The sequence below is a fragment of the Schistocerca americana genome, chromosome 2, assembly GCF_021461395.2.
Source record: "Schistocerca americana isolate TAMUIC-IGC-003095 chromosome 2, iqSchAmer2.1, whole genome shotgun sequence".
Lineage (NCBI taxonomy): Eukaryota > Metazoa > Arthropoda > Insecta > Orthoptera > Acrididae > Schistocerca > Schistocerca americana.
In genome coordinates this window covers 703,165,721-703,177,735 of record NC_060120.1, presented here as the reverse complement: position 1 = coordinate 703,177,735, position 12,015 = coordinate 703,165,721, and the positions used below count along the sequence as shown (strand labels likewise).

Below are 12,015 nucleotides of genomic sequence, written 5' to 3'. Positions count from 1 at the left end.
ATACGGAGCCATTTATCTTACGTACGAAAGGGCAAGATCATTGGCTTTCGGACCAAGGCCGGAAGCATTTCCGAAACGGCTAAGTTTGTAAACAGTTAGCGTGCCGTCGTTGTTAAAGTATACTGTGCATAGCAAAATGGCGCTATCCAAAACCGGCTCCGTAGCAATTGTAGCGCACTAAGGGCTGTAGATGACAGATCAACGACGGCTCCGTAGAAGTGTTCGGGTGAACGGATGTGCAACTGTTGAGCAACTGACAGACCAGATGAACCAAGGGGTTACCAACACTGTCTCCTGAATAACGGACGTTGCTGTGAACGGGCCTCCGCAGGAGATGCCCGGCTGATGCTCCCATGCTGACTGCTGTTCATCGGAGAGGGAGTCTGGTATTTTCACGGCAGTATCGCAACCGAATGTCCAGTGAGTGGCGGCAGGTGGCGTTCTCGGATGAATCTCGTCTTATGCTGCATAAGACACATGTCCGCTGGCTTGTATGGCCATGCAATGATTGTCGTAAGGCTCGAGACCGGAGGAGCGAGCGTTAATGGTCTGGGGAATATTTTAGTGTCATTCCCTGGGCTATCTCGTCATTCTAGAAGGCACAGTAGATCAACACAAGTATGCGTCTCTCAGTGGGGACCATGTTCACCCCTGCATGCTGTTTGTCTTTCTTCGACACGATGGCATCTACCAGCAGGACAAAGCAATGTGTGCATGAGTGACGCGAAGAACACCAGTATGAGTTTAGCGTACCGCCGTGGCCAGAGAACTCTATGGATTTAAACCCATGGCTGCTCGCACCATGGATCGTCAACCGAGAAACTTGCGGCAGCTGATGACGGCACTGGAGTCACCATGGCTCCACATCCCTGTCGGTACCTACGTAACGTCACTGACTTTTTTCCTGTACGTCCGCGCCGTAAAATGTGGTTATTCAGGCTTTTGATAGATCGTCACATTTGTAGGACTAGACAGTTTGTTCAGTGTATTAACGCTATTAAATTTTTCTTTGAATCTACGTGGTACTTCTTCTTATACTTAACTGTCTCTTTAACTTGTGATATAATTTTTTCTGTATGTAACAGGTGGATAATACCAATGCCACGACAAACGCTATTCAAGTAAGTAAACTAATTTTTCATGATCGTTTATTAATATTTGCTGTGAATAATTCCAGGAGAAGGTCCAACAATACGGTTGTATGAGTTTATGCGTAAAGAAGAGAAGAACAAGCGGACAAGACAAATGTTTCGTTCAACTTTGCTTCATAGTACCAATGAAAAGGAGAACTTTTCAAGAAACAGAAACTTTCAGATGTCAGTTTACAGTGAAGAAGAAACCTCGTTTTCCTTTATGCTGTGTATTATCCAGGATGAGATGACACTAAGAACTTTTACCGAGAATTCCCAGGCGATAATTTATGGTGACGAATATGACATCATTGTCCACGAAGTACTCCGGTATCCCGGCCGTTCCAGCTCCTCCTGTGAAACATCCACCATGGATCCAGACAATAACAGCTTTCTGTGTTCCATTCTGTGATGGCGTCTGTCGAACATAAGGAACAGCACCATGTAACACACTATTTTGTAAGAAACAGTTATGAACACTTGTTTGCCATAACTCTTTTCCCATTCTAACATATAGAATGTATCTACTACCTGCCATAGTGAACACGTACCCCTGGTCCGTAAACGTTCAGGTAGAGGCAGTCCTCCTCCCCGGACGTTTTTCCCTTGCTGTACTGAGGACAGTGGTCTCCCGTGTGCAGAGCATCTCTAACGCCGGACCACGCTGCTTTTCTTACTGGCGGCTGGAGAGACACAAATGTTATCGTAATTTATACAAAATATAAATAAAGTAAAACTGTAGGCAAACATACGCTAAAACACCTCAAATGTTATCTGAGAACGAACTGCATTATACGAGGCATGTTCCCAACGTAAGTTCCGTTTGGTTAAATAAAACAAACGTGTGCAGATATAAAAAAAAACTATTTATTGTACAAAAATCTACAATTGTTAAATTACTTTTGTACATAGCTTTTTAGGCACTTGTCATAACGTGGCACAAGTTTTTTTATCCCTTCTTCATAGAAGGTTGCCGCCTGTGTATTCAACCATGTGGTAACATCTACTTTGAGCTCGTCATCATCGTTGAAGTGTTGACCACCAAGGACAGATTTTAGGTGTAAGAAGAGATAAAAGTCGCTAGGAGCGAGGTCAGGGCTGTACGGAGGATGATCAAACGCGTCCCATTGAAATTCCCGTAAGAGTTGTTTGATCACATTCGCCGTGTGAGGTCGGGCACTATCGCGAAAATAAACAACACGTTTTGACAGTAATCCTCGGCGCTTGTTCTGTATTGCGCGGCGCAATTTCTTAATGGTCTCGCAGTAACCAGCTGCATTGATTGTTTGGCCTCGAGGTAAGAAATCAATCAGCAAAATGCCTTTTCTGTCCCAAAAAAACGGTGCACATGACTTTTCGAGGTGTCAAGATTTGCTTAGGCTTAACCTTCGTTGGGGGTGAAGTGTGCCTCCATTCCATTCATTGACGTTTTGTTTCAGGGGTGCCGTACGATACCCAAGTTTCATCCCCCGTGACTATCCGAGAAAGAAAACCATCGCCTTCTTCATTCTAGCGTATCAAAAACTGAGGTGCACTGCCCGACCGCTGTTTATTCTGTTGTTCAGTAAGAATCTTGGGTACCCAACGTGAGTAAAGTTTTCGAAATTTCAGTTTTTCAGTAATGATTTGATGAGTTAGTGATCGTGAGATTCGCGGAACTTCCATAGCAAGGGCACTAAGTGTAAACTTACGGTTGTGCTCATTCTTCCCTTCAGTTGTGCGAACCAGTTCATCAGTAACCACAGCCGGGCGTCCACTTCATTCTTCATCGTGCACTTGATCACGTCCTTCATTGAACAGTCTGACCCATCTTCTAACCATCGAATTACTCGTAGCATTTTGTCCGTAAACCTCGCAGATTTGCCGATGAATTTCCTTTTGTTTAACTTTCTTTGCATTTGGAAAACGAATCACAGATCTGATTTCACACGCAGTGGCATTTTAAATTACGGCTGACATAATGAAGAAGCACTACAAAGCACACGTCGGTAGCAGCGATCTGAAAATGCCGTACATGTCTTCTCCTGGAGTCAGAGTATCTGCTGCGCATGCTCGGAACTGCGATAGTAGCGCTGCCACGGATAGAAATAGAAACGGAACTTACTTCGTGGACGACTTTCGTATCTGTGTGAAACTACATTGTTATCTTCAACAGAAAAGCAAATGACTATCAAAGAGGTGACGAAATTCCGCAGATTTGATTTGGCACTGTATGGAATTGCTGCTCTACGACTATAATATGTCGATAAACTAGACAAGCGTCACTACAGTTGTCCTCCAGAGTGCATCGGTGTATGATATTAAAACATATAGCTGCTGTTTGTTGCTAGAACACGAACAAGATTAAAGGGTAGTTCAGTATATGATCGAGACAATTAAAATCAACCAGATATCATGAGATACAAGGCTCTGAGGGTCACACTGGGCGATACCAGCTGAAGGCAGTGTAGTCGAGACTACTACGACAGTTTTGTAATGTGTGTTCTTGGTCTATTTTTATCCAAATTAGTTTCACCAGTATTTCGCGATCGACTGTATTTTTGTATTCAAAATGGTTCAAATGGCTCTGAGCACTATGGGACTTAACATCTGTGGTCATCAGTCCCCTAGAACTTCGAACTACTTAAACCTAACTAACCTAAGGACATCACACACATCCATGCCCGAGGCAGGATTCGAACCTGCGACCGTAGCAGTCGCGCGGTTCCAGACAACGCGCCTAGAACCGCTAGACCACCGAGGCCGGCTATTTTTGTATTAAAAAATAGATGAAATATAGATGTTGTCCGCTAAAAGAAATTTATTTCAAATTTTGATTGGATTGATCAACGCTTATGCTCTTCATAGTAATTTTACTTTTTATATTCCCTCCATACAACTTCGATAATTTATTTTTTTCAGCTCAAACTGCACGTCACCTACCAAATAATGAAACTTACTTTTAACCAAAAATAACACCTACATAGAGCAACAGTTCACATACACGCATCCCCCGCCAGTAATTCATCTAGGATATGGTGAGAAGTAACGTAGTAACTTCATCAGAATTTTCATATACAATATGCAATCAAAAGTATCCGGACACCTGGCTGAAAATGACTTACAGGTTTGTGGCGCCCTCCATCGGTAATGCTGGAATTCAGTGTGGTGTTAGCCCACCCTTAGTCTTGATGACAGTTTCCACTCCTGCATGCATATGTTTAATCAGGTGCTGGAAGGTTTCTTGTGGAATGGCAGCCCATTCTTCACTGAGCCCTGCACTGAGGAGAGGTATCGATGTCGGTCGGTGAGGCCTGGCACGAAGTCGGCGTTCCAAAACATCCCAAAAGTGTTCTATAGGATTCAGGTCAGAACTCTGTGCAGGTCAGTCCATTACAGGGATGTTATTGTCGTGTAACCACTCCTCCACAGGCTGTGCATTTTGAACAGATGCTCGATCGTATTGAAACACGCAATCGCCATCCCCAAGTTGCTGTTCAACCGCGGGAAACAAGAAGGTGCTTAAAACATCAATGTAGACTTGTGCTGTGATACTGCCACTCCAAACAAGAAGGGGTGCAAGCCCCCTCCATGTAAAACACGACCACACCACACCACCACCGCCTCCGAATTTTACTCTTGGCACTACAAACACTGGCAGATGCCGTTCGCCGGGCATCCCCCGTACCCACACCTTGCCATCGGCACGCCACATTGTGTACCGTCATTCGTCACTCAACACAAGTTTTTCCACAGTTCAATCGTTCAATGTTTACGCTCCTTACACCTAGCGATGCATCGTTTGGCATTTACGGGCGTGATGTGTGTCTTCTGATCAGCCGCTCGACCATGAAATCCAAGTTTCCTCACCTCCCGCCTAACTGTCATAGAACTTGCAGTGGATCCTGATGCAGTTTGGAATTCCTGTGTGATGGTGTGGAAAGATGTCTGCCTATTACTTACTCCGATCTTCTTTAGCTGTCGGCGGTCTCTGTCAACCAACAGACAAGGTCGACCTGTACGCTTTTGTACGTGTCCCTTCACTTTTCCACTTCACTATCACATCGGAAATGTGGAAATTTCGCGTGCAGACGTGTGACACAAGTGACACCAAATCACCTGACCACGTTCGAAGTCCGTGAATTCCGCCGAGAGCCCCATTCTGTTCTCTCACGACGTCGAATGACGACTGAGGCTGCTGATATGGAGTACCTGGCAGTAGGTGGCAGCGCAATGCACCTAATATGATAAACGTATGTTTTTTGGGGTCTCCAGATACTTCTCATCACATAGTTTATCCTCGAAAATTCTTGATGAATTCCGTGATATTTGCACAAATAGATGGAACAGTAGAAAAGAATTGCTCTGGCTGCATGTTTTCTTCCACAACGGAGCACTAGCAAAGGAAATACTGAATGGTTGTAATTAAACTGACGGTGTTCCGAGTGCTGCATTGTGAGATGTAGGCATCGTAGGACACTGCTATTCGTTAATCTCTGCGCTTGAGGAGTACTCTGAGAAAAAAATAATTCCACTTTCTGCCACCGGTTGAAAATATGGCGCTGAAGCAGCAAGAATATGGTGTGGGAGCAGGAAAAAGGGAGAAACGATCAAGCACATGATAGTGGTGGTTCTGATACTTTTATTAGGATGTGGTCACAAGTTAAACATGTGTTCGATATGGCCTCCCGACTCAGCAATATGCTACATCCATAACATAGCACGGTAGACAGTTGCTCGCAGTATATCTGGAGCAATCAGGGTGGTACGTCATCGTATGCTATTCTTCAGATCAGGAAGAGTGGTGTGGACACATACGTGATCTTGCAAAGCTGGAATCACGTAGAGATCCTTATAACGTGCAGATGTGACTGTACACCTAACAGATGTGCGAGATGTCATGCAAGAAAAACGGACCGAGCATGAAGGAGCGTGTCAAACCAAACCACACAGTCACATAAGATGAGTGTAGTGCATGTTGCTGCACAACATGTGGCAGAACTCCATATGCGACAGTTCTTTGCATTCGCTGCACCTTGCAGAGTAGAATGTGCCTCGTTCGTACAAAGAATATTCCCCGGCCACATTTCATCCATTTCCGTGCTGATCAAAAAACGAAAAGCCATGGGGTTGTAGCCCATTTTAAGGCATCATTTGGTGCACATTCTGAATCATGGCCGAATACCAGTATAAAATCCGTCGCAAAGTCTTTTGTACTGTTGACCAGGAGAGAAATGATTCCCATGGCAGAAGTTCAAAAACTGACTTCAAAATATCTGAGGTATGTTCCTCGCGGTCCACTATAGCTACAGCAACTCCGTCAACAACCGCCATGGGAATGGGCCGCATCCTTCTCCCTGTTGCAGCACTTTGTTCACCTATTTCTTCAGATTTCTTTATCATTCTCCATGGCAAATTTATTGACAAGTCTCCTCTTCGTATCTATTACTGTCGGTGATATTACTGCAAGTCACTGCTGCTACTGCCGCCCTTCCGACAGAACAACTTTACCGGCAGCGCATGGGCTTCCTCCTCAATAGACATTTCTTTTCGTACAGAGAACTTCAACCTCCTGAACTCTTTACACCAGCAAACAGTTCAAAAATGAATCAACATATGTCGCCGAGTGACAAACACCATACTGATGTCAAAAGGGGGAACATTTCACTTAAAGACTGCTTACAGCGCCATATTTTCACCTGGTGGCAGAAAGTGGAGTTACTATTTTTTTCAATATACTCCATGAGTTCATCGGTTAATGTACATCTTACGATACTTTAGCAGCCTACAATGTATGCAGGAGGCAGTGCAGAATTCGGACCACCGACAGTTTAATTATAACTACCTGATACCTTCAACTTGGTTGGGCTATAGCTACAAGAAATTGGATCAGATGATTTGAATACTATCAGTGTCATAAACTGCTTTCGAGGAAACACGTACGTGCTTCACCTGCTGCTTACCGTATCGGACGTCTCACTTTTAATAATGGATCAATAATCATTTACCATAACATACTGCGTAGATTCGCGTAAGCAATATGTATCTGCTGACAGAATTACGTTGCGTAACCACCTTTCTGGTTATTTCGAGCACCTCTCAACCGATACCATACGAAATTTACATACAGGAATAGTATCTCCTGAATCCAAAACGTCAGCTGTATCTATTAAACCAGAAATAAAAGAAAACTACCAGATTATTGGACATTTTGCAGTTGGATAAAATTTATCGTACCTCAATCATTTGATAATTTACGAATGCACTTTTACAAGACACACTTGTATTAAATGTCATCGTAAGGAATTTAATGATAACCTATTTCGGTTAACAGTTTGCTAGTGCTGCTGTTAGACAGACCCTCCTATACTCATTACATTCCACAGCATACTGAAGTGTAATCACAACAATATGCATTCTTAAAATTACTCAAGTAAGTATAAATTTTGAATAAGTTTTCCGGTTAAGGTTTTAACAGTGTGCTGTAGGATCTCTGTAAGATATCTCGTACACCAATCGAGAATATGCATTGAATACCTATCCTCAACTACTTACCTGGAAACGGAGATCGTCAACTGGCGGTTCCGCATACGGAATACCTTCAAACTTAAACATGGATCTGTTCGTGTACGTTTGTGACATCTGCCCTCTCAGAGTACCCTCTTGTATGTCTACTGTTACATATTCTTGTGCCTGTAAGGAATGTATTGAAAATAATTAGAAGGTGAGCTAAAGAATTAAATGTTTACTTAAACAACTACGTAACAAATTCAAAAGTCTTTTTGCTACTCGTAGGTCATATAACAACATGTCGGCATCAACATGATAAGTAACACGTATAAATTAGAAAACGTTTGCACCGCGGAACGGAGCTCAAAACAGCAGATTCAAAATATAGCAACTGAAATAACGACAAATTGTGATCCTTTCAAAATTTTTTTTACTTTATGTGGGGTATGAATCGTTTTAGGTAGACGCCATGACGGTGCCTTCTTTAAAGTCAGGGCCGATTCCTTCCCAGGCCCATACCCAACTAACTTTGTTCTGGGTCGCTAATGAGGTCGACATCGACGACGTTAGTTTCCCATTTTTATCCATCGACGCAGAGTTCTACAATTATACGAAACAAGCAACACTTTGTTCAGTGTTTAAACGGCATTCTTTCAAATATATTTTTCACATACGAGTTCTTTAAGGGGAGGTTCCGGTGAAATTTGAACCCGGTCGTAAAAAAATCGCAGGCGCTGATAATTTGCTTCGTAACGTTTCATGGTATGCTGAATCTAGTGGGTACACCCAATTTGCTAAATGAAATTTTTTCACTTCATTTTAATTTTCGAGTCCTGAAAACATCACTATTTTTTCAAACCCATACGTGGAGTTAATAGTTATCACGTAATCTATTCACGAAGAAAGTTGGAGCCAAACATGTTAAAAATTGATAGAGGAGTAGCAGTTTTTATTAAGGCCATTTTGATTTTTTTCAGAACAGTTGAAGTATAGTTAGTTTTCTACCAGTGGATAGATGTGTATAGTACAGAAATTTAATTGAGACATTAATTTTATATGAATACGTGTGTATATATACGTAAACTGCTCAGTTGTGAGCTGGAAAGCAGTAATTGGTAAAGGTCTGTTCCATAATTGGTGGCGGCGAGGAGTGAGGTTTTATCTCGAGCAGATGCTCACCATTTGAACACAGTTTAATTACTTCACATTATTCATACTACGATACATACACTCACTTTACTGGTCAATGCCCCTGCAGTCTACCAATTCTAATGTGACGCGGATGCCCGGCGGTTGATGACAGCGAAACGTCTGACGGGCTCGAAAGTCTCACTTTCATTCCACGTGGCCAGCTATACACGCAGCCGACGACGGGCAATTATGGACGCAGTGGAGAAGGGAATGTGTGATGTAATATGTAAAATGAAAATAAAGAATACAATTTTCAAGCGAAGCAAGTCGTCTTTTATTTATTTTTCCTTCGTACTACGCACAAATTTCATAATGACTTAGTACACTACTGGCCATTAATATTGCTACACCAAGAAGAAATGCAGATGATAAACGGGTATTCATTGGACAAATATATTATACTAGAACTGACATGTGATTACATTTTCACGCAATTTGGGTGCATAGATCCTGAGAAATCAGTACCCAGAACAACCACCTCTGGCCGTAATAACGGCCTTGATACGCCTGGGCATTGAGTCAAACAGAACTTGGATGGCGTGTACAGGTACAGCTGCCCATGCAGGTTCAACACGATATCACAGTTCATCAACACTAGTGACTGACGTATTGTGACGAGCCAGTTGCTAGGCCACCATTGACCAGAAGTTTTCAATTGGTGAGAGATCTAGAGAAAGGCCCGTACAGGACCTGCAATATGCAGTCGTACATTATCCTGCTGAAATGCAGGATTTCGCAGGGAACGAATGAAGGGTAGAGCCACGGGTCGTAACACATCTGAAATGTAACGTCCACTGTTCAAAGTGTTGTCAATGCGAGCAAGAGGTGACCGAGACGTGTAACCCCAAACACGTATGCTACCATCATGATGCTGTAAGCAGAACCTGGATTCATCCGAAAACATGACGTTTTGCCATTCGTGCATCTAGGTTCGTCCCTGAGTACACCATTGCAGGCGTCAAGGGTAACCGCAGCCATGGTCTCCGAGCTGATAGTCCATGCTGCTGCAAACGTCGTCGAACTGTTCGTGTAGATGGTTGTTGTCTTGCAAACGTCCCCATCTGCTGACTCAGGGATCGAGACGTAGCTGCACGATCCGTTACCGCCATGCGGATAAGATGCCTGTCATCTCGACTGCTAGTGATACGAGGTCGTTGGGATCCAGCACGGCGTTCGGTATTACCCTCTTAAACCCACCGATTCCATATTCTGCTAACAGTCATTGGATCACGACCAACGCGAGCAGCAATGTCTCGATACGACAAACCGCAATCGCTATAGGCAACAATCCGACTTTTATCAAAGTCGGAAACGTGATGGTACGAAATTTCTCCTCCTTACAAGAGGCATCACAACAGCGTTTCACCAGGCAACGCCGCTCAACTGCTGTTTGTGTATGAGAAATCGGATGGAAACTTTCCCCATGTGAGGACGTTGTAGTTGTCGCCAGCGGCGCCAACCTTGTGTGAACGCTCTGAAAAGCTAATCATCTGCATATCACAGCATCTTTTTCCTGTCGGTTAAATTTCGCGTCTGTAGCACGTCATCTTCGTGGTGTAGCAATTTTAATGGCCAGTAGTATACTTCTATTTTATGCTAAATTTTTGTCACGTATTATAAATAGAGAATTTGTGTAACTAATCTACGCTTTTCGTATCTACATTGTTAAAAAGGTGACTATACTTCAATTACTATGAAAAAATCAAATTGGGCTGAAAGAAAAAATTCTACACAAAAAAATAAAAAAGAATGGCTCTGAGCACTACGGGACTCAACTGCTGAGGTCATAAGTCCCCTTGAACTTAGAACTGCTTAAACCTAACCAACCTAAGGACATCACACACACCCATACCCGAGGCAGGATTCGAACCTGCGACCGTAGCGGTCACGCGGTTCCAGACTGTAGCGCCTAGAACCGCTCGGCCACTCTGGCTGGAAAATGCTACTCCTCTGTCAGTTTTAAAAATATTTGGCTGAATGAATTTTGTTATTATATTCCGTCATAACTAACAACTCCACCCACGGGTTTGAAAAAAAATAAAGAGTTTTTTTCAAAAGTCAAAAATTCGAAAGCGATGAAAATAATTTTGTTTAGCATACTGGATTCACCCACTGAATTCTGTATTCCGAGATACGTTATGAAATAAACTTCTTTGTAATTGGGATGAAATCTCACCATTTTAATCATATGAAGGATGAACTAAGGTTTTTATTTCTTTGTTTTCTATCTGCACCGTAATTAAGTGGAAAAAATCACAATATTCATTTCAAATACTACGGTAAATCAATACTTTTGCAAAGTGTAGTAATGTGTAATTGGTAGTTTTTGCAAGCAGTCGTCCTCTGTGCTCAAGCAATGAGCGAAATCTGTTTTCCAAAGTTGATAAAATAGAGATCCTAAACCTAGATTCCTTCCGTTTCATGGTTCTTCTAGGCACCATACCAATCCCTTCTTTATCATCGGGTAATATTATTCTACTAAACGGACTACGTCGACAAGTGTGACAGTAAACAAAATGCCACGTTAGACAAAGTAAAGAACTTACAAGAATGACTACCGGTAGCAAAGAGAGATGTAACACCGTTGCCATGTGAAGTGCAGTGAAGAAGCCCATGTTGACCACAAACAGATCTCCTCAGACACTAACTACTATTGACAGAACAAAGTTAATGGGCCTCTGCATTCGCTGATATGGACTCTTGTCGCAGAAAATATCTTTGTGGAAACCTCCTTCTCCAGCTATAACGGTACCAAGACGTTTTATTTCTGATAACAGACTGATGAAAAGCTGTCATACCGCTTATCTGCGATAACTTTAGTAGAATTATCGTCTCTTCTCATTCCTGATGGCTCTCTCATAATTTTCAAGCACTCAGCTGACAAGGTATTGCAGTACGTTATCACATCACACCATTTTCCTCTTAAGATATTTATCGAAAACTTGTAGTGTAATCCACCATTATAAAAGAGTATTTTATCTGCGGTAAAAATGATGGTATTATACAAGTGAACTGAAGTGGTTTAACTACAAAAATAGCATCGTAGAAAGCTGGCCGGGGTGGCCGAGCGGTTCTAGGCGCTACAGTCTGGAATCGCGCGACCGCTACGGTTGCCGGTTCGAAACCTGCCTCGGACATGGGTGTGTGTCTTGTCCTTAGGTTAGTTAGGTTTAAGTAGTTCTAAGTTCTAGGGGACTGATGACCT

General features: G+C 42.7%; 1 protein-coding gene across 1 annotated transcript in view; it reads right to left on the bottom strand.

The window, feature by feature from the left end:
• Positions 1–11,462, bottom strand: part of LOC124596408 (esterase FE4-like) — a 39,068-nt gene extending 27,606 nt beyond the window's left edge. The window contains exons 1-4 of the mRNA XM_047135540.1: positions 11,357–11,462; positions 7,665–7,802; positions 1,682–1,813; positions 1,398–1,548 (exon numbers count right to left, since the gene is read on the bottom strand). Of these exons, the coding sequence (XP_046991496.1) occupies positions 1,398–1,548; positions 1,682–1,813; positions 7,665–7,802; positions 11,357–11,425 (490 nt within the window). The 5' untranslated portion in view covers positions 11,426–11,462. The remainder of the gene's footprint in view (positions 1–1,397; positions 1,549–1,681; positions 1,814–7,664; positions 7,803–11,356) is intronic.
• Positions 11,463–12,015: the final 553 nt, after the last annotated feature.